Source organism: Barbus barbus (genome assembly GCF_936440315.1).
Source record: "Barbus barbus genome assembly, chromosome: 36".
NCBI classification, from domain to species: domain Eukaryota; kingdom Metazoa; phylum Chordata; class Actinopteri; order Cypriniformes; family Cyprinidae; genus Barbus; species Barbus barbus.
In genome coordinates this window covers 14130263-14153157 of record NC_136714.1, presented here as the reverse complement: position 1 = coordinate 14153157, position 22895 = coordinate 14130263, and the positions used below count along the sequence as shown (strand labels likewise).

Below are 22895 nucleotides of genomic sequence, written 5' to 3'. Positions count from 1 at the left end.
ACCACTGACCAGTCTCTGGTCCGTCCAGTGAGACATAACAGATACAACCAAGCTCTGAGTACCCAGCTTTTTAGGCAGAAACAGATACAACCACTTTCTGAGCTTCCGACCTGTGAGGAAAGAGACATTAACCCTACGTTCAGAGTCCAGCGAGACAACAACAAATGCAGCATATCCTAAATTTCCATCCTAGAGAAGCAAAATGGGATTGACTGTGTTCTGAGTCTCTGTCTCAGAAAGGCTGCAGACATATAGACATTTGTAACAAAGTTAAGCTCCAGCAGGCAAACATTCACTTCAAGGTATACGTTCTTCTGCTTGTTCCAGATTAAGGACCTTCTGCACCTACTTCAGGCCTCATTTACATGTTCCAAAGTTTAGGAAATTTTGGTGCTCCAGGAGATCAGCATTTCACAGCGCTTCGAGTTCAAGGCTGCTGAAGTGGATTCCTGCTTCATTATTTACTGCATTGTTACCCACATACAAGCAGTGGAAAAAGTCATCACTACCAGACTGCTTATTCGCAGTCAGCTAATAGAAACATCACTTAACCAAACATCTTTCCATAGACCTTGGCACTGTTGTATATTATTAGTGAATGATGTTCTAATTTACATGAGATGTTATATATAATCTTTTGTCTTGTTTGATGCATAATGAGTTTCTTCACCTTCTTAGTTTGAGAGAAGCAAAAGTTTATCTTTCCAAAAGATAACGTAACTATGCCACGGCAACACCCAATCTAATCACTTGCATTTTATGCATCTTGTGCACGTTATTCCTTTATCATTCATGGTATTAATTTAGTAATTGTTAATTACTCTTGTTTATCTTTAGTATAAGGCTGTAAATGTTAACAGTATCTCACCATCCTTTAGACAAATCAGTTGACCAGCCCCCTCCAGTTTGCATTAGTTCTAAATTATCGAACAGCCTCTGTTGGCAGTGTTCTCATTCCAAGGTAAAAGTCCTTGACTGGTGGCCAAACTAAGAAAGGGGGACGTGATCATCTGACATGCTCATAACTGCACCTAAGTGACATGTGATCTAAAAATCACACCAGTGTTGATGTGAGTACCAATCACTGAAATATCCATTACATTATGTTTAATATCTATTACATTATATTTAAAACTGTGTAATCCAAATGGATGGACATTTTATGTGCAATTAAAAAACATAAATTATAAATTAAGGATTAAACATGTAATTGAGTCTGTGCACAATATTCTATTCCAGTTTTATTCAATGAACATGCCTTATAATCTTCATAATTTTTTTGAAATTGGTCACTACTCTTTTATGTGAAAACAATCCCTTATCAGTCTAGCAGCACTGTTCTGTCTGGGTAGCACAGCACGGGCCACAGAATTGATTTTTATAGGGAGGGAAAGAATTAACTGAACTATTAACTGAATTATGGTTTAAACATTTTAGGAAAATGCAAATCTGCACTTTTAATTATGAATCCACAAGTAACATGCACCCTCAGGGATATCATGATAGTGAATGTTGCCCTCTTTATCAGTAGTTCAGCCCTGTGCTAGCAATAAACAAGCATGGCAGTTAATTTCTAGTATCATTAGCTGCTCACCGACTGAATCAGAAATAAAAGTATACTACTGCGCACGCAAACAAACAAACAAGCCCCCAAAAGAGGACATTCCGTTTCAGTTTGATGCTCATAATAAATTCAAAATGACATCTCCAATTTCTCCACATTATAAGAGTGGTGCTAAAAAAAAAGAAAGAGGAATTGTTCTTCATCTAAGTGGAACTGATAGACAACCTCAGGTGTTTGCGCTAGGCCTTTCATTTTTGATGAAGCAGGCAGAGCTAAAAGAGCTTTTTACACAATCCACTAGGGAAGGAGGCAGTCTTTTACATACAGTAACAACATGATCATAATCCTCAGGGATGAATGCCATCAGCACTTGTCACATTGTGACTACAGTAATCGTTATTTTAAAAGGCACCATTGTCTTTATATTGCCTTTGAAATGTTAAATTAATACTAGTTTGCTTTTAGCTTAGTATTTATAGAACTGTTTGCCGCAACAAAAATGTTTAACCTTTTTTTTTTTTTTTTTTTTTTTTTAAAGACAACATCTTGTTGACAAAAAACAAATCCTGAACAGACGCTATTATTTCCTCTGTATTGATGGCATTATGGAACCACACAGTGTAACAGATTAGTTTTATTATCAACAATAATAAGGACAAGATGAAAAAATGCACATGATGAAGATAAGTTAATTAAACATACTATTGACGAACACATGACAAGAATTTTTTTTTAAAGTAGTAAGATACTAATACTGCAATAACAATGTTTTCCAAAAAAAAAAAAAAAAAAAAATGCAGAATGAGCATACTTGTTTCAAATGGTATGATCATACTCAAAATTACGCCAATACACAGGTGAACTTGAACAAAGATATGTGTAAAATAATTAAAATAGTCCATGTGACATCTGTGGTTCAACCTTAATTTTATGATGCTATGAGAATACCTTTTGTGTGCGAAGAAAACAAAAATAACGACTTTATTCAACAATTTCTTCTCTTCCGTATCAGGCTTTGACGCATATTCACAAGAGTACCACAACGCATATGTGCATTCCTCTGCTTGCAAACAAGGTGCACGCATGCATTGTGATATGCTTGTGAACGTGTCATTATTTTGTTTTCTTTGTGCACAGAAAGTTTTCTTATAGCTTCATACAATTAAGGTTGAACCACTGTCCAATGTCACACAGACAATTTTAACAATGTACTTACTACCTTTCTGGGCCTTTGAACATTATAATTGTGTTGTTGTCTATGGAGGGTCAGAGAGCTCTCGGATTTCATCAAAAATATCTTAATTTGTGTTCCGAAGATGAATGAAGATGATGTCTTACGGGTTTGGAATGACATGATGGTGAATAATTAATGACAGAATTAAAATTTTTGGGTGAACTATCCCTTTAATATATAAAACGTTTGAATATTTATTTTAATTTCTCACCAATTACAATCAGGCCTATATATTTGTCAACTACAATTAATGAATAGGACATGCATTTTCACTAAAAATAATAATAAAAGCAAAGCACAAAACAATTTTCCCCCAAAACAAAAACAAATCAGCATCAACCACCGTACAAGGGGATTTCATACCTTTTAAATGAAAAGATTTCCTAAAGGTGTTACTTGGTCTTATTAATTTGTGTGGAAATACATTATGTAGAAGGGACATTTGTAAACAGCCTGCAGATATCATTAGAAGCCCATTGGTCTACGCTGTAATTGAAAGATAGTGGCCGCAGCTGCAGTACAGCAATCTCCATTCAGCACGCAATGATACCGATTCAAATAAAGGGTGGAGATTATTCTAGGTAGACAGAAATGTAATGATTAATTTCCTCTTTGGGTTTCTCGCGATCATAAAAATGGGTAAGAAAATGTGGCTTTGTTGTGCACAAAGCAATAGTGCTTCTGGTGGTACTCACAGTGTGAACTTTGAAATGATGTGTTCCTGTACCTCAGTTAGCTGCCAGGATACAAATGAGTCACCCAGCATCCCACGCCTGCATGCACATCCACCGTATAATAAAGCCATTTCACCCAGCATGAAATAAAAGACCATTTTCAAGTTCAGTGATTGGGTTCATAAACTCCCTCACTGCCTAAAACACACACACACACACACACACACACGATTGTGCGCAACAGTTTGCATATACACAAGAGCACGGCTGCAAACTTACATACTGTGACACCAAGCCATGTCGTTTTCTGACATAGTGAGTAGCTCAAATCATCAGGCATGCAAAATAAACAAGACTTGCTAAATAAAGGAAACAAAACAGATATAATTCAACATTGTTATTACAAAAGTGCACCCAAAAATGAACATTTGCTAAAAATGAATCCTCAGACCATCCAAGGTATAGATGAGTTTGTTTCTTCATCAATACAGATTTGGAGAAATTTTGCATCACTTGCTCAATGGATCCTCTGCAGTGAATGGGTGCCGTCAGAACGAGAGCCCAAACAGCTGATAAAAACCTCAAACTCCAACTCAAACTCCAGTCCATCAGTTAATGTCTTATGAAGTGTTTGTAATAAACAAATCCATCAAGATGATTTTAACTTCAAACCATTGCTTTTGGCTAAAATACGAATCTATAATATCCATAATATTGTTTTCACAAGTGAAACATTTCATGTGAATCAGGAGAGAAATATGCATAGATCAAGCAAGTGAAAAAATATGTCTGTGGATTTTGATGTGAGAGGACAACATGGGACAGACTTTTTCACTGCAGGAAGCATTATTATGGATTATGTATTTTGGCCAGAAGCAATGGTTTAAAGTTAAAATGCTTTAATGATGGATTTGTTTCTTACAAACTTTCAGCTTTTATTATCAGATATTAACGGACACACTGGAGTTGTGGTGTGGATTACTGTGGTTTTTATCAGCTGGTTGAACTCTCATTCTGACGGCACCCATTCACTGCAGAGGGATTCATTGGTGAGCAAGCGATTTAATGCAAAATTTTTCCAAATCTGTTCTGATGAAGAAACAAACTAATCTACATCTTTGTTATCCTGAGGGTGAGAAAACTTTTAGCAAATTAGATTTTTGGGTGAACTATTTCTTTAAAGAAATCATTAAAAAATGAGAAGTAAAAGCATAATGCCATTTGATTTTCACAGCATTCAGCCTGAATGAACCCTGCTAGCCCACCCACTTAAAAAACAATAAAGCTGCCAACTTCAACTATTATCCTGATTGTAAGATAATTTTTATTCCATAAAGCATTGAATGCAATGTCACATGTTTTTCATGTGTGGTCATTTGCATCAAATGATCTGTGCTATTGTTTAACACTGCACTGCACTAAAACTGTTTCCCCTTGAAAACACATATTTTAATCAAAGTTGCGTACATCTTTAACAAGTGATTCAATGGCCGTTACATCTTAGTTCCAATGTTAATCCCTTGTCATTTTCTTTGTGGCAATGCATTAGTCATACAAATCATAAACTGTTGCCATTGACACTAATTAGCTTGCCAGGATGATTTTAACAGGAGCATGAATTAAATTTGCCTAACAATGCATTGCCTAGAGGTTTCTCACCTCATTTAAATAATGAAGAACAAATATGGTTAATTTGAGTTTGTTTGTTTGTTTTACGGCAATAAAGTTGTATGATTATTCCTTCCCACACTTTATTAAGAAAAAAAAAAGTCTTTGTGTGATGTAATTGTGATGCAAACAAGAATTATTTTCTGTTCTTTTCACTGATTTGGTTTGTCAATAAAACTACTAGAATCTACATTTCTTCTGCACCTTTCCATCCTTTAATCACAAATACCTGAATAATGTGTGGTTCAACAGCACCCTCTAGTGTGTGCCATGGTGGTTCGATGATTGTTGCTATGCTGCAAAGGACAATGAAATGTCAGTGTATCAAAGCTACAATGTTTGCTATTAACAATCGTGTTACTTGAGCAATCTGGCTCTCTTCTCCACAATCAAGGTGTGTCAATCTGAAGAATAAGTGCAGAATTACATAACCTGTCTTGACCTCAGATTTCCATGCACAATATAACAACACCACTGAAATATACAGAGATTTATTATTATTATTAATGGGAAAGAATGTGTATTTCATATCAAAAGCAAACCACAGAATCTCTTTTAAAACAAGATGACCGTAGATCAGCAAAACGCTTCACCAGGTCTCCGAACCATTTATTAGTTCATAGATAGATAACCAAGGCTATGGAAGAAAGTCAGTCTTGTGTACTTTAACAACTGCTACTGGAAAGGTGAACTGAGGTGAAGTGAAGGGATAGTCTGTCAATCTTCATACATTCTTTCAATGTTTTTGACAGTGAAATTATAGACGTTTACTTGACAGAAGCCTGTTAATTAAAATTATTCATATTAAGTTACACAAAAGCAAGAAGCCAAAAGGGTAGCCATAGCGAAGGTTTCTATTTGGCAAATATATACACATTTTATCCTTGCTTCTTTTTGGCAATTTTATGCATAACTGATTATTTAGTGCTAAGAGTCTCTTGTGAATAAGACCTTATTTTAAGAGCAAACATCTTACCTTGAAACTCATTCATGATGCTTATTCTCCCTACTACTCTTTCTTGACATGAACACCTTTTTTATTATTATTAGTCTGGCCATTTACGCCGTTTGAGTTCAGCTTCCCTTCTGCCATGAGTTTTTTTATGTGGTCGTGCGGTCCCTTCCCCATCAAAGCTGAAGGATAGCGGTAGGAGCCTCCGATGCGGTCCCACAGGGTGAAGTACTGCCCGTAGTTGTAGTCGAAGAAGAGGTGGTGGTCTGTGTGGTGAGCTGAACCGTTGATGATGTGTTCCATCAGGTTGGGCACGCGGTAGTCTCCGTCGTGGATGGAGATGGTCCATATGTTGACGAACACGTACAGGACTAAGTAGAGAATCTTGTGTAAGGGGAAGAGGAAGGGGTAAATGTGGTATGGCAGGCCCTGAAGAAATCCGTCCACGGGGTGGAAAGCATGGCTGGCGAACGGAGAGGGGATCTTCCACACATGATGAGGTTTGTGAAAATACTGTATATGAGGGAAAAGATTTAAAAGAGCAAATTAAATGGAGCTGAGAGTACTACACTTTTATTGATAGCTGAAAGCATGTTTTGAACCATGTGTGTCATTATTACTATGTACCTATCATCATACAGATGTTAATATGGTGGATAAAATATTAAATTCAAATTTTTTATAAAGATGAAAACATATTAGTTAATTTTCACCTTTTTATTCAATATCACAAAGTGAATTAGGTGCACAGTGGTGAATTTAAAATCATTTCACTAATTGGGATTAAGCTTATATTGTCATTTTTAAAACAGTGTGGTTACTGTTAACTGAAACCAAAATTATTACTAAATAGTGATAGAATAAAATATATTATATGAAAAAAAAAACTTTAAAAATGTGACTGAATTGTTTAAGTTGAAGTTTTAAAACGACAAACTGAACCCAAAATAAAAGACATTAAAGGATTAGAAAATGACAATGGTGCATAAGATCACAAAAAAAAGAAAAAAGGAAAACTGAAAATAAAAGCTAATTCAAATGTTAATATCATCATAGTATATAAATAATTCTAAAATAATATTTAATTACATAGAACCAACATAAAATAACAAAATTAGATTTTCTCTTTATTATTAACTTTCTCATTTTCAAAGCATGTTTTTGGAAACTTGTTTCAATTGATTAAAATTTCTTGTGTCCTCAATAATATCACCCTATTAATATTTTGTAATTACTCTTTATTCCCATCTTATTCATTTTCTTGCTCATTGTTAATTAATAAACTATAAGTAACTGAGCTTGACCAGGGCATATTTACTGTCTCCAACATGCTTTAATAGAAAAACTACCTTAAATCACAACTCAAGCATATTCATTTTATAAAAATAAAAAAAGACACTACATAAGAGGAATTTACCCATCTTCGCTCATATTTACCTAAACGTCAATGCAAGGCAGTTCTTACATATCTTAAATACCTTATATGTCAACTTGTGATGAAGGAATCTGTGAACCCAGTAAATGCACATGTCAGTGAAAAGCAGGAAAGAGACCATGCTGAAAATCAGTCCTGACCATCCTGAAAATCAAGCAGAAATAGCATGAGATAGTTATGCCCATAGCAACACGATTATCTAAAGCACATCTGACAGGCAGCATCACTGGCGCTTTCTAAAATTAGGGCTGTCAGTTTGTTGAATCTAGATTGAATCATTTTTAATGTTTCTGGCCTAGCTTTCCTTAAAGTTTAAAAACTGGTGGTTTCCAACAAATCCAGCCCTTTATATACCCATTTGATAAAGCAAAGGATCTCACCAAGTGGCGATTCATCGACACTGTCGTATAGTTTGCTGTATCCTCTGACCTCGGTGAAAAACAATGCTACTGTTGGTACGCTGATCCAGGGCAAAGACCACAGAGCATACTTTATTTCACGTTGCACCTGGTTCTGTGGACAAAAATATAACAAAAAACATACACACATTATATACGTATATAAATACACTCCTTTTAAAGACTGTAGGTTGTTAGATGAATAAACAAACCTCCAAAAATTGAGGGTGTTGCATTAATTTGTGGTCAAAAATGAAGAAGTAGCTCAAAGCACCCAGGCCTAGATATAAGATTGCAGCACCCAGGTTGGTGACCACCATCAAGCCGATGATCTGCCGCAGAGGCTCGTCCTCCGGCCATGATGAGGGATACACATATGGAGTGAAGAAGTAATCATCTGCAACGTTGAGCACAAGGTCCATCTTTGACCCTAGGAGTTGGACAGAAGTGTTCTTAGCTGTCTAAAATGTGAATGAACAAGAAGGCCTTTAAATAAATCAGTTTATCATCATTGCCATATTCTAACAAACACTGAAAATGCTAAAATCACTCCAGTGCACTTTAATATTGTAAATGATCATTTTGTACTTTTCTTAGACAAAATGAATCAGAAAAAGAACAAACAGAATGAATGCTGAGTATTATTGTTGATAATACATGTTCATGTCGGAAACCAAATGCTGTAATTGTAGGAAACTATCAGCTCACCTGTAAAGGTGCTTTTGAAGACACACCAGAAGAGATAATACGTGTGGTTAAAAGCCTCATAGAAGCAGTCCTTCTGCTCTCACTGTAGAAACACAAACGGACGCAGCCAATAGCGGCACACTTCCTCAAAGCGCGAGCCAGTTTCTTGACATCTCATTGGACAGATGCGAGATATGGCCATGGCGTTGGTGAAAAGAAGTCCAACTCCTTTCTTCGACTCGGTTCTTTTGAACAGTTCGTTTAGAAGAATCGGTTGAAAACAGATTCAATGATTCTTTGACGTCGTTACGTAATTGTATCACCACGAAGCACACATCTTGCTCTTTGTGACTTTCTGGCTTTTATTATTAATTATTATTGTATTTAAATCTGCCCCAGTTCAGTTTGTTATAGACATGATTCAGTCATTTAGAAAATAAATATAATTTATATTTCTAGACTAAACAATTCTAAATCAATTTCCATCTGAAATGTTTTTGTTCGTTTTAGTAAAACCAGCTCTGCATAGAACTGTTACACACATATTTTATACGTGTTATACGTTAAACATAATTCCGTTACAATTTTAACAATTCGTGAACCGACTTCAATGAAAAGGTCCGTTCACAAACCGTGCACCGCTATATGGCGTTAGCTCACAGATGAATCATAGTCTATTAAAGAAACATTGTGATTACTCAGTTTCATTAATGTAATAGTTGGCACATATGTAGGCAGAAATGGTCATCAGAGAGCGGCAGCGCTGGGCAGAAGACTGCGGGTCTGTATTATTACTCTTACTAAGATAATTTAATAGCTTTCATAATAATAGTACTTTCATGAGATCCATGTACTGCATAACGTAAGATAGATACAGTGTTTCAACGTAGTTTGATCTTTTGATTGTGTAACGTTACCGAAGTCTGATCATGGTCAGTGAAGTGCAGAGAGATCTCACAGATGATGCCTGGAGAGAAGACAGACTGCCAAATGAGGATGTCAGTCCCACTGGTAAAACTTCACATCTACAGTGTTGATATGTGCATTTCGTTAAAATGTATACTCTGAAGTAGTCTTCGCAATGCTGGCGAGTACTGTTAATACTTCAGTCAGCAGTGGAATGTGCACAACACATGATTTTATTTACCTAAACTTTTCATTTTCATTAGAGAGACTGCAACATATTTTGCACGTGGAAATATTTGAGGATGAATACTTTACATTATATGATATCACGTTTGCCATAATTCCACTATAGGATTTAACTTTATATATATATTTTTTTCTGGCAGAGTGAACTTCCAGAAGCAGAGCAAGACAATGATGGATCGACAGTCAAAGAGCAAGAGATGAATTGGTCAGATCTCGCACTTCAGAGTTTGCATGAAAACACTCCAAACATTGGCACTTAGATGCTCTGTCCATGTATCTGTCTGCTATGTGGGTCACTGATACAAAATTTATGATGCAAAATACTTATTTCTTGATTATGAGCCACTGTGGTTTGCATTAAAAGTGTTTCATTGTTTTGATATTTAAAAAATAAAATGTTTAACATTGACAGTGCTGTATTCATTTAAATGGTGTTGTGCTAGTTGTTTAAATTCTTGATGGCACACAGTTAGCATTCTTACAATTCATACAATGGTCAAGATTTTAAACTGGTATCTAAAATGCACAATAATTCTTGTATAGGTCACACCAATGCTAACATTCAAAAGTTTGGGGTCAGTAAGGTGTTTTTTTTTAGGAAACACTTATTCAGAAAGGATGCATTCATTTGATCAAAGGTGACAGTAATATTTTACTATCACATAAGATTTATATTGTATAAAAGCTGTGTTCTTTGAACATTCTATTCATCAACGAATCTTGAAAAAATATATATCATGGGGTTCACAAAAATATGCACTATTTTAAGTAGTTTTTAACTTTGATAAATGTTTCTTGAGCACCAAATCATCGTATTATAACGAGTCTGGAAGGATCATATAACACTACAGTAGAATAATGGCTGCTGAATGTTCAGCTTTGACTCGAATAAATTACATTTTAGGATATATTAAAATTGTAAAAAAATTCTAGTTATTCAAAATTGTATCAAAGAAATGCAGTGCAAAAAGATGCAGTGATTGCTTTTTTTAAAAGTACTGTATTTGGATAAGAAACAAGAATTAGACTAAACAAAATCTTTATATTTTGTGATATTTTGATTGTACTAAAGTAAAAATACAACATAAGCAAGTGTAAAATAGCCGAATAAACGGAATTAAATGCACAAGCAGTAAAAAATGGAATCAATTAATCATTCCTTCTTTCAGGCTAAGCTGAATTTTATTTGGGTTCAAAGGTGACAACTGCTCCATTTGTTATCACAAATATATCTGAAACATGGCTAACTGAGCATATTATGTTTTAGTCATAGCTAACATGTACATACTTTCTTGGTATTACAGAAAGATGTTCAGCTAGGTGGCTCCTTCGGCAAATGTGTAGAGGTTTGGTGGAATGTGATCAAATAGCTATGGATTCATAGTATAATGGCTTGAGATTAACATATCAAATGCTATCTTAAAGGTCTTTATAACAACAATCCAGCCAAATTAAATCAAATAACAGCAGCTGTATTATATTACAGATTTAAGATGAAAAAGTATTTGTTTTAAGGAAATATACTGGTAATGTTCAGCCTATCATTTGTTTGCTATCCTAAAAAAAATGTTCCCCAAAAATGTGCATTAGAGTAAATGTTATTTGAGGCTAAATGAAATCAGACCGCAGGTTCATACAAGCTTGATTAAATTAGGCTCTGAGGCTTTAATGCTATAGTTTTCAGGGTCAAATCCTCATGAGAAGAATGCAAGTATGGAGATGCTGCATTAAAATTTCAGTTTGGTCCCATAAAATAGAGGTTACATATGAGTGCCTTTATTTTTTTTCCACGCTAGCCACCCAACCATTTTTTTTCACAGTCTAAAACAAATAAACAAAACCAAGAAAACAGCATATTAAATGTCAATCATAAAAAAGCTGGAAAATGAACTTCATAAGACTTGGCAAAACACAAAAACAGATGTTATTAGGGAATCAACCACAAACATATGGATTATGCCATTGTGGGCTCATTTGAATACTCTTAACACAAATTTTAAAGGCATCGTAATGCAATAATAATTACTGTCTGACAGAACGGTAACATGCAACGACTTTGCAAAACAACAAAAAACGGGTCCCCTAATCATAAACTGTCCTTTTAAATAACTAAAATATTGCTTCATCTCCCCTGACAGATTCATTTTGAGGGCAATGTACATTGTACTCATTGTAAATGCACAAATTGTTCAGCATTATGAAATTAATGGTCTTTTCAGGTAAGTGGTTCCCCTTTTATAAAGTTTATGGATCTATGTGAAATTTAGTAATGCAGCTCGGTACAAAAATGTAAGTAAGGTGATGGTCTAAAATCAGTCAGAAACATATTTTAATCACTAAATGTATCAAAAACTCGGTCAATAACACAATTCCCTGAAAGTGGGACGAGAAATGTGTCACTTCACACTGGCACTCGCACCTTCAGGCATTCTCCAATATCTTAATGAATATTTCTACCATCACAATCTGCATTCATTGTTTGGTCCCTCCAACAACAAACAGCAGCCAGTCTAGTTCAGTCAAATCATGTTAAGTTTTCGAATTGAAGAAAGAAATCCAGTTGCTTGTGATGAAACCCTATCATACATAATGATGGCACAGTTTGGACAAAATGGAAAAAAATTCATATTTTGGGCCCCCAACCTGAAGGCAGAATATTAAGAATTTCATGAACCACCTAGTTGTGTAAAATGAAGGTAGGATGACTTAAAAAGGGCTTCCCTTCCACTGTTACTGTAACATCCAGAAAGTACACAATACATATATACTGTATATCAAGGTACACAGAACTGTTCTGTAAAATGTAGATTACATGCATTTCTAAAATGCAAACCTTTACACTTCATTTATACCCAGTCCCAGACCTTTTCAAAGTAATAAAACAGAACAAAAAGAATACCTTATGTCCAGTAGTACTTCTCAGATACCCATAACTCATCTGGTTATGATTCATGTATCATTTGTCAATATCACAGAATATCTACAGCATATAACAAGTTATATTTCTGTCACAATGTTTAAACAACTGATGAAACTATGGTACATTCAGTTCAGTAAAAAGTCTTTTTTTTTTTTTTTAAATGTACAAAGAAATGTAAAAGGAAACAATGCAAACAGTCAGAAGGCAGTCCACTGTCCCGCAGAGGCTGCTAAACTACAACTGAATTATTGACACCTACAATAATCTTATTTGTCATTAAATGCCTGTTTACTCAGCATTAATCTCAGTCTCTGGCCTCTGCACTGAAAGCTCAGCCTGTATGAAGGCGCCCTGTCCCAAGGCAGTGGAGTATGTGTGATTACTCTGTGGAGTTGAGAAACCAGGGCTGTGAAAGGAGCTGGAATCACCCCGATTTGATAGTGAGGTTTGGGACTGAGGTACCGGATGGTAGTCATCCAGGTTGTCATAGTGTGACTGTAAAGTAATGGCACTTTGCCCCTGTGACTGATGAGGGTAGGATCCACTATGGTCTGAATTGTCTGGTAGATGTGCGGGAAGACTGGATTGGTTGTAATGCTGTCGCTCTCTAACGCTATGGGATCTCTCTGGCTTGGGTGGAGGAGCTGGCTTCGCTGGAACTGCTTGTTCATCTTCACTGGCGCTGCTCGTGGCTTTAACCCTGCATATGTGGCGATCCAAATCTGACCTTTCATAACGAGGTTGGGTGGTCCTGCTCTCCGAGTGTTCGTGCCAATGTTTACTGCTCGGTTGCTTTTCCCCAGGTTCAAACTTCGGGTCATTATGGCCACCCTCTGGTAAGTGCTGCAGGCTTCGTGGTGGAAGTTGCGATTGATGTGAATGGATGGACGAGTAGGTCCTGGAGCTGCCTTGTTTGGTGGTCTTATCCCCCATCCCATTTCCTTGGCAGTGTTTCTCTGTTTCCATATACATCAGGACATCTGGATCGGAGATCAAGTGCCTGGGAGCATGCTGTGATCCAGGAACGATATTATATCTAGCCTCTTTGCTCTCGGCAGCCATCAGTACAGTTTTGCTGGGATCTGATTTGCTGCGCAAGTGTAACATGTCTATATCCATTGGCATGTAGGGTCCTATGTTGTCATACTGAGACATAACAGAACCCTTCACCTTTTGTCTCGCTCTGCTTTCCCTGCGGATAGAGTGTATGCGAAGCCTCTCTGCTTCATCTGGATCCCATGCAAAGTAAACACTCCCTTTTGAACCACCGTAAGGTGGCATGTCTCTGCTTACGAAGCTATGCTCCTTTAAAGGAATGAAATGCCTTGAAAGGTAGTGGTAGCCTCCAGATTTAGCTCCAGGCCGAAGGAGAGGGGCACTGTCCCGACCACTGAAGGAATGGACGTGCCGTAAGCGTATCGTACTGTAATGGTCCACATCGTAGAAAGGGGCATCCAGAACGTGAGAGCCAGAGTAGGGGCTGTAGCGGTACTGAACTCTTCCGTTCTCAAAATAAGGCTGCAGTTGTGTGACGTGGTAGTCAGTTTGAGAGGCCGGTTGGTGAGACTTGCAGTGGTAGACTGGGCGCTGGTAGTAAAATAACTCATCATCTGGTGGCACCTCGGTTCTGTTGACCGGCATTGAGCGGATAGCGGTGGGGGGCACATGTAGGGAGTGGACCCTGCGGATTGTTGGGTACACGGTAGGTCCATCTACTTGGCTGTAGCCATGGGAGTGGTGCAGTGAGCCTGGAGAAATATATTCACTTCTCAATGAGCCACGAGATTTGATGGACTGGTGGTAGGACCTAGGTCCAATTGTATTGTATCGGCCATCACCGTGGCCTCTATAGGAAATCTGTGGCTCTGATTTCGACACATAAGAAATATGTGGTGGAACACACTCTGGTCTGTAATGGTATGCCATCGTAGCCTGACCTGAAGGAGATACCCGCTGATGGTAATACGCCTCTGTGGTGGGCTCCAGTTGGGCAGAATCCCCTTTTGAGTGGTAAATGTAACCTGACTGATGAGTGGAAGCCCTACGGTGAGATGGATGAGATTGCGGGGGAGTCTCCTCCACTGAGCCTCTCATGGATGTTTCTAAGATGGCATGAAAGTTGGTGGGGTTTGCAGCCTCAGTGTTGCAGAGAGCAGCCATCGCTAGTTTACTTTCAATAGAACGAACTGGGAGCATTGGCGGCATCACTCCCTGAGTATGGTGTTGAGGAGCACTATCTGCTTTTGGATGGACTGGCTTTATTGCTTCCCATGGTTTTTCCACAGGATCAAGAGGTGCTGCGGGGGTTGGTGCAACTCTAGCATTGGGCTGCGATTTGGGCTGAAACTGCGGCTGTGCTTGTGACTGAGAATGAAGCTGAACTTGAGGTTGAGACCGAATCGCTGCATGAGGGTGAGTCTGTATTTGTGGCTGAGGCTGGAGAATTGCGACTGGCTGATCTGGCATCTTTGTGGGTTTTGGTGGCATAACCATTTCAGTCAAATGGATCTAGGGATTAAGCCCAAACAATCACTATTAGGTGTCTTGCATATTTCCCTTTTTGTATTTACATGTGCTGTAATTTTAGTTATATCAATACCAGATTAATGACTGAATAATTTAAAGGTGAAATAGTTACACAACATGCAAAAACATGTACACTAAAGGTTCACATAAACACTAACAAATTAAATAAAAACAATGGCAGGCAGCTTTTGATCTAACAACTAGCAGCACTAATGCTTAACATGCTTTTCTAATTTTGAATTTACAATGGTGAAGGTCTGAATCATGAATATTTATAACATTACATAATGTTCAGCCTTGGCACTGAAGTACTAGTGCTAATGACATTCCTGCATGTGCCACTGCTTACCTCAGAGCTGGGTTGTTGAATGACAGTCTCCTTGCTGCTGATAGCTGGTGTGGTGATTGTAGAAGTGGTTTTGTCTGTGCTCACAGGTGTCTGGCCCACAGCTGGCTGCTGCCTTTCTGGGCTTTTTTGTGTTTGGGAAACTTGAAAAGGTTGACTAGAAGGCATAGCACTCTGGCTTGAGGTCTCTGGTGAGATAACATCCTGGCTATTGCAAGAAATGCTGGATGGCTTCCTACTCTCAGCTGTGTTGAGGTGCAGACTGACAGAGCGAGTTAACTTTTCAGTTGGGATGGAGGGTGGTGAAGACATAGGAACGGATCTCTTTGATGCTTCGACTGCAGCTTCCTCCAGGGATGGCTGTGATGGCAAGGAAGGAGGAGGAGGCCAGTCCATGGTCTCCAGAAACTCTTGTGGCTTAACGGGTGACACTGGTGTAGGGGGTCCAGAGGATTGCCTCTGAGAGAGAATAGTGGCCTGCTGGGCAGATTCAGCTAGAGCTAGCGCAAGCATGCGGGCAGCGTTCTTTGGTGGGGGAGGGGGAGGTATGAGGGACACAGAGCTGACAGGGACATTGCCCTTTGGAGAGTCCAGAGCTACGGCTCCTACGGATGGACAAAACAGAGGGAACTCAAAAAAGGAGAAGGCAGGCTAATAATCATGAGAAGGTAAGATAGGGAAATATTAAATTTCTACAGATTGTGGACAGATTTCTCTACATTGAGGGTGTTCGTGCAAAGCGCTACTGGTAAAAGCCTGGTGAACTAAACGTGAAAAAGCAAATAATTCTCTTATGAAACCCAGCATACCTTGGAGGTTCATATCACAGTGGCATCAGGGTTAATTATGGTGTTTACAATAAAATAAAATAAAATAAAAACAACTTTCAAAAATCTATTGTCCAAGTTCTTAATGTAATCTCTATATTAGTGTTCGTTTAAAATAATTTTGAAAATCTTTTATAAAATGATATCATGACAGCTGTTTCATCCTGACAATTTGAAAATTAATTTTAATACAGCAATTAAAAACATTCAACTAATTTATGATAAAAATGTCAATGACTCCTCAACAAACATTATGGATTTAAGCAGCCATATCCTTATATTTCAGTTCAGCTTAAGCTTACCTGGCTGCTCTTGAGAGCAGGTGACCTGTGGTGGCTGTGAACATTCAATGCTTGATATGTCTTTACTCTCAAAGGTAGCAGCTTTAGAAAGAAGCTCTTGTTGAATGGCTTCACTCAGGGGCAGATCGGTGGTTCTTGACAGAGAGCTCAATTTTGCAGGAGAGTCGAGTGGAGATGGAGGGGAAGAGGGCTGAAACACAGTGCTCTCTGGTGCTTTCCTTATCATGGAGGCAGCCGATTCAGAGACGCTTAGAGGAGTCACAACAGCTGACTTCTCACTACTCTCAAGGGATTGAACTGGAGTTTTCTCTGAGAAAGATGCAGGCGGCAGTTTATTTCTGTCTTTTAAGGCTGGACTGTGGCCTGGAGACACAGAATGACTCGTAACTTTAGCTTTGACTGGCTCTGAGCCACTGGCACTGCCCGGGCTCCTCTTCAGACTGCTTTCATCTGTGTCAAGTGAGAAAATGGAAGTCTCTGCCAGAGGAAGGCTACACTGGAAAGACATGGGGTCAAAGTCTAAAGAGGCCATGCCAATATCAGGGGGGCTCAGGTCCACATCGTCAGTGGAACGTGGCGGGGAGATGAGAGCAGGCACACGGATTGGTCCATCATCCCCATCACTGTCCCCTTGGCCCAGGTTGTCATATGAGTTACAGTGTTGTCTGCTATCCAGCAGGTCACCATTGAAGGAAGCAGAGAGAGCATCGCTGCTGGAGCGAGGTCTGCGTGGCCTGTACACTTTAGATTCTCCTGTGTTAAAGGAAAAGCAGAAAAGTCAGAATTTCACAATGGCTGGCTTATAAATTGAGGCTGAGCGTTTTTAGAGCTTTAAGAGTCTGTTACCTTCAACGTTATGTAAAGAGGTGAGAGACTCCTCACTTTTGGCAGACCGAAGAGTACCGGTGTCTCCTCTTCCTCCTGAGCAAATAAAGTGGGAACAGAGATGTTATAATAAATTGCTTATACATAACTAAACAGAGTTCTAGAATACTTGACTCTGATTGGTCAATCTGTGGTCAGATGATGTTGTTGTCTCTCGTAAATACTCTGCAGTCTCTCTGCTCTCACATAATAAAATCCTTTACACTAAAAATCAATATTTCATGTAAATAGCCGAGTAATTAGCAGGGTAATATACAATCAGCCGGTCATTACTGCAAAATAAACCACTTCCACATGATACAAGACCTGATTAACCTCTGGGTTTATTTTGTGTTAATGACTAATCTATCATTTAGAGATGACAAAATCGCTCAACACTAACCAGCCAATGCCATGGCCTTGAGTTCGTTTGGTTCACTGGGATTGCGGTGTAGTTTTCGTTTAGACATCGAGGAAGACTTGCCCAAGTTGAAAAAAGACCGCCAACTGCCAACTGGAGACTTTTTAGACTTTATGGGCTGTCTTTTCCTAGGAGGAAAAAAAAAGATAAAATGTACAAAAAAGTATCACTTTGAGAATAACAGGCACATAATTGGCTTCTTTATGACAGCATAAAAAAAAATTACAATATTTTAAAGCTCGCTTTATACCTCTCAGTAGGGAATTCAATGACCGTGTGGAATTTTCCCTGTAAGGCTGCAGGACCCTCTCCCACCTCTATGTACTTGCTGTCTGCAGTGATGGGTGAGTTGATCTGGGCCTGGGTACGTGCCTGTGCCTCTTCTAGTGTTAGGAGCTTTGTGGACGGAGAGGGTACCAGCAAAGATTTAGGCCGAGACAAAGAGTTGTGTCCTACAAAGACAAAAAATGTATGATGAATATAATAGCAGTGCAACATTTTTTAAATATGTTGAAATCTGTACATATTGCATACCTGTTCCCTCTCGTATGAGTGAGCTCAGTTTGGGGCTGAAGAGAACATCCACATGGTTGAGGATGAACTCCACCACAACCGACTGTATTCGCACCTCCATGAAAGCTGCTGTGCCGCTGAAGCAAGCTGATTCTATTTGCTTTGACCTTTTAAGTTGGGAATAAAAATCAAAGATTAGTTATGAATCCTAGGTTTATATATTCAGTAACAAAATAACAGAACTGGGTAGTAACTGATTACATGTAATCTGGATTACACAATCAGATTCCAAACATTGAGTACTTCTTGTAATTAGATAAAATTATATTTTTAAATACTCGGAATGAGGCTACAGTTACTTTTTTATTAATTACATGATTGCATATTGTTCACTCAATGGCAATACATTATTCATAATTTACTGAATAATGTAAGCTAATTCTTTTTCATCTTTTAAATGTTCTTTTCTAAAATAGCCTACATCTTATATACATTCAGAAAGTCAAGTTCCAGTTTAGCTGACATTTTTCAGTCAGGTGGATACAGTTACACAGAAATTTGAGAGACCACATAGCATTTGGCCACTGGATTTACAACAATCATTTCAGTTTTAAGAAGTGTTTTCTTAGCATTTCAACATCAACTATTGATGAACGCATTCATCTTTATCTGAATTATCACTCAGAGGGTTATTTAATCATGTATTACTTTGTCTTTAGAAGGCTTTTGTCTTTTAAAGGGGTCATCGGATGCAAAATTCACTTTTCAAGTTGTTTGAACATAAATGTGTGTTGGAAGTGTGTACATATCCATCCTATAATGATAAAAATCCACCCAGTGTTTTTTTATTATTTTTTTTATCCGTTTTAAAATCCCCTTTCTCAAATCAGGCTGTTCTGAGAGCCCTGTCAGAATGACGTAGTTCTGTACAGGCCCCCTCCCACGAGAGTTGATTGGTCACTTTGTGAAAATCTAAATCTAAATGGTTAATTATAGATCTAGTAAGACAGAAACTCACCTGTTCCCCTCTCATATTGGTCTGAAAAGGTAAAGAGGTGTTTCAGGTCTCGGGAGACTAGCGTAAATTGACCAACAGCGCCATCTGCTGTTTTGGAAAAGAAAGTTGCTCAATTGCACATGTGAGAAAATCTGCCCGCACTCGTGTGAGAAAATCAGCCTGTCGCATTTGTGAGAAAATCAAGCCAAGTTTCCCCATAAAAAGGCAAATGAGTCTCACAGTTGTAACACACAATACATATATTTGTCCATACCTCTGCATTTTCTCTCAAAGAGTTTTGTATTTGAAAATCACTTTGCGTTTATTTGAAAGTCGAGTTTTTCTATGCAAAGCAGATTGTGTTTATTTGCAAAACACTGGATTTGTTTGATAAATATTGGCACAAAAATCGCTTCATACACCATACACTCTTACCTTAGACCCGCCCTGAGTGAGCTGGAACTGTCTGCAATTGTGTCAGCTCCAGTGAAGGGGCAATTCAGATTAAGCAATTGAAGTGTTTAGTTGTTGGATGTAATAATGAATATAGCAGTTGTCATTTGCTCCTGACATCTGAGCCGCTGAAGACGTAGAGGATTAACGTTAATGTACTTTCGCTTTGAAGTGAATGCGCCGATCACTGATCTGCATAAATGCGTCTATGTTCTAGGCTTGCTGCAATAGACTGTGTTGGCGGTGATACCGATGTTAAGCAATGCAGCATACCGAACTAACGACAGTCGTGCATCACAGATCAGATTTCATTGAACATGTGAGGAGACTGACTGACAAGAAGAGTGAGGTGAGACAGACAAGACGATGGCAGAAGAGTTTCAAAACGAAATGTAAAAGCACCCGTTTTAAAAATATCTTGGATTTTGAAAAGCCTGTTGACCTGCCATTTATCTAAGGTGATATTGGAAGGTTTTTTTTTTTTACATTTGTTTCTCATTTATTTGGTTCCACAAAATTTGACTATTTTTATTTTATTTAAACTGTGTGATTTTTTCCCCCCATTATTTTACATCAAGGTGTATGCAGTCCGTGCCTCCAAACTTTCTTAATCGTTTTGCTAATGTTCTATGTTTTATAATTATTTGTTCCTCAGTCTTTACCGATATTCAGCTTTGTATATCTATCTAAAATTTGTAAGTTATTTGTTATTTTATATTAGGCATATAACATGGTGTATTTTTTTTTTTTTTTATAAAAGTTGTATGTTGTATTTTGTTGTTGCTTGAATTGAATTCAAGCAAAATGTACACGGTGCTTTTACAAGCTATTTAAAAGTGGAGGAAAGTGAGGCTAAGAGTGAAAACTCAAGCGACCAAAAAACAAACTGCTTGACACTAATTTGAAAGTGAAAGTAAAACGCGCACGGAGCTTTTACAAGCTATTTAAAACCGAAGCGAGGAATAGAGGGAAAACTCAAACAACCCCCCACCACAGTGATACAGGTATTAATAATGTGCTAGTTAGCCAGTTTCACAGCTGAAGTATTCATGGGCATTTAAAAGGAACATGGACTAAAAAACGGCTTGATGAAAATGAAAACAGAGCTGATTTTGACAGGGTAAAGGAGGTGTTTTTTACATTACCATTGAGAAATTTTAACCAAAGTATGTTATAGACTTTTTATTAAGATCCTAAAGAATCATATAAACTTATATATATGTTTTTTTATATGGGGAAAGCCGATTTGTCACCAGAAGAGACGGACTACATCTGCGTAAGTGTTTTTGAATAACTTGGTTGCAGTTCTGCTGTTTAAATAGTTTACTTGCTACTAGGAAGGAATAGTTCGTTTCCTACCTATTTCTACTCTGCCTTTTCGCTGTTTTTTCTGTTAATTGCACTTACTGGAAATTAGAATAATTTGCGCCTCAGGTGAGAACGAGCCTTTGTGTTTGTGCAAAGTGTTAGTTTCGTCTTGAGCTATTTAGCAGTCCTTTAACCTCATTGGCTGGGCTGATCAGAAGATCCTATAAGACTTCAGATTGTGGTAATCTATCGTCCGCCGGGCCAAATACCACCAACCTTCCTAGACGAGCTGGACGGACTGCTGTCGTCTTTCATGGAGGATGGCACTCCACTCTTAGTCTTCGGCGATTTCAACATTCACCTAGACAGGCCTTATGCTACAGACTTCAAGTCACTCCTAGCTTCATTTGATCTCAAACGCCTCACCACTACTAGCACGCACAAATCTGGTAACCAACTCGACTTAATTTATACACGCAATTGTTCTACAGATAACATTCTGGTACAACCACTCCATATATCTGACCATTTCTTCATTACATTTATGTTACATTTTGCAACTCAGGTGCCACCATCTCCCTTACCGGTTACTTTCAGACGCAACCTACGCTCCCTTTCCCCCTCCCTTCTTTCCTCTGTAGTATCCTCCTCTCTTCCCTCGCCTACCCATTTCTCTTCTCTGGATGTAAATGCAGCCACTGACACTTTATGCTCTACCTTAACCTCTTGTCTAGACGACATCTGTCCTCTCTCCTCTAGGCCAGCACGGGCTGCTCCTTCTAACCCCTGGTTATCCGATGTTCTTCGTGAGAATCGGACCAAACTCAGAGCGGCAGAGAGAAAATGGCGCAAATCAAACAATCCGTCGGACCTGAGTAGGTATCAGTCTTTGCTTTCATCTTTCTCTACTGAAGTCCACACTGCCAAATCCTCACATTTCCACAACAAGATCACCAGCGCTCCAGCCATGCGTAATCTCTTCAGAACATTTAATTCTCTCCTCTGTCCCCCTCCTCCACCTCCCACCACTTTGATAACCGCTGATGACTTTGCCTCTTTTTTCACAGACAAAACTAGAACAATCAACAACCAGTTCTCAACTCCGCAGGACCTCCGATCAACCACATCCACATCCACCGCTCCAGCTCCCATCTTCTCCTTCTGTCCCCTCACCGAGGCAGAAGTATCCAAACTTCTCCTCTCCAGCCATCCTACAACATGTCCTCTCGACCCGATCCCCTCACATCTTCTTCAAACAATCTCTCCCACACTCTTACCGGCACTCACACACATTATCAACACATCTCTCCTCACAGGCGTCTTCCCCACAGCATTCAAGCAGGCTCGGGTAACCCCACTGATCAAAAAACCTACATTAAATGCTTCTCTTTTAGATAACTACAGACCTGTCTCTCTCCTTCCATTCATAGGGAAAACACTCGAACGAGCTGTCTTCAACCAGCTCTCGCGGTTTCTTTCACAGTACAACAAGCTGGATGCTAAACAGTCAGGTTTCAGGAGTGGCCATTCAACAGAGACTGCGCTACTCTCAGTCACTGAAGCCCTGCGAACTGCAAAGGCTGATTCCAAATCGTCAGTCCTCATTCTGCTGGATCTCTCTGCTGCTTTTGACACTGTCAATCATCAGATTCTC

General features: G+C 38.5%; 2 protein-coding genes and 1 pseudogene across 4 annotated transcripts in view; 1 reads left to right on the top strand and 2 right to left on the bottom strand.

Annotated features, from left to right (window-relative positions):
* Nucleotides 1-5340: 5340 nt before the first annotated feature.
* LOC306855673 (lathosterol oxidase-like) lies at nt 5341-8737 on the bottom strand. 2 transcript variants are annotated; one of them, XM_079394477.1, is made up of 5 exons: nt 8634-8737; nt 8138-8355; nt 7908-8040; nt 7571-7671; nt 5341-6605 (listed from the first exon to the last, which is right to left on the bottom strand). In XM_079394477.1, the coding sequence occupies exons 2-5, from the start codon at nt 8345-8347 to the stop codon at nt 6150-6152; spliced, it is 900 nt and encodes a 299-aa protein (XP_079250603.1). In that variant the 5' UTR covers nt 8348-8355; nt 8634-8737; the 3' UTR covers nt 5341-6149. The 2 variants fall into 2 exon arrangements, with proteins under 2 accessions (XP_079250603.1, XP_079250602.1); XM_079394476.1 differs by having other exon boundaries at nt 5617-6605; nt 8138-8386; nt 8634-8731.
* Nucleotides 8738-9541: 804 nt separating this feature from the next.
* Nucleotides 9542-10024, top strand: LOC306855923 (anaphase-promoting complex subunit 13-like; annotated as a pseudogene). The gene is made up of 2 exons: nt 9542-9623; nt 9905-10024. The product of its transcript is annotated as an anaphase-promoting complex subunit 13-like (transcript).
* An 898-nt stretch (nt 10025-10922) lies between these two features.
* LOC306855828 (rho GTPase-activating protein 32-like) overlaps nt 10923-22895 on the bottom strand; it is a gene marked incomplete at its 5' end in the record, with an annotated part of 89900 nt that continues 77927 nt past the window's right edge. Inside the window, 7 exons of the mRNA XM_079394723.1 lie at nt 10923-15192; nt 15560-16161; nt 16686-17438; nt 17532-17606; nt 17953-18098; nt 18221-18422; nt 18505-18650. Coding sequence (XP_079250849.1) covers nt 12973-15192; nt 15560-16161; nt 16686-17438; nt 17532-17606; nt 17953-18098; nt 18221-18422; nt 18505-18650 — 4144 coding nt within the window. The 3' untranslated portion in view covers nt 10923-12972. The remainder of the gene's footprint in view (nt 15193-15559; nt 16162-16685; nt 17439-17531; nt 17607-17952; nt 18099-18220; nt 18423-18504; nt 18651-22895) is intronic.

What these genes read in the sequence shown, in the direction of transcription:
- LOC306855673 (XM_079394476.1), bottom strand. Translation starts at nt 8,693, where the DNA reads ATGAGGCTTTTAACCACACGTATTATCTCTTCTGGTGTGTCTTCAAAA. An exon ending in CTTCAAAAGCACCTTTACAG is followed by an intron (nt 8,387 to 8,633) that starts GTGAGCTGATAG and finishes TTCACATTTTAG; the next exon opens with ACAGCTAAGAACACTTCTGT. An exon ending in ATCACAAGTTGACATATAAG is followed by an intron (nt 6,606 to 7,570) that starts GTATTTAAGATA and finishes CCTCATATACAG; the next exon opens with TATTTTCACAAACCTCATCA.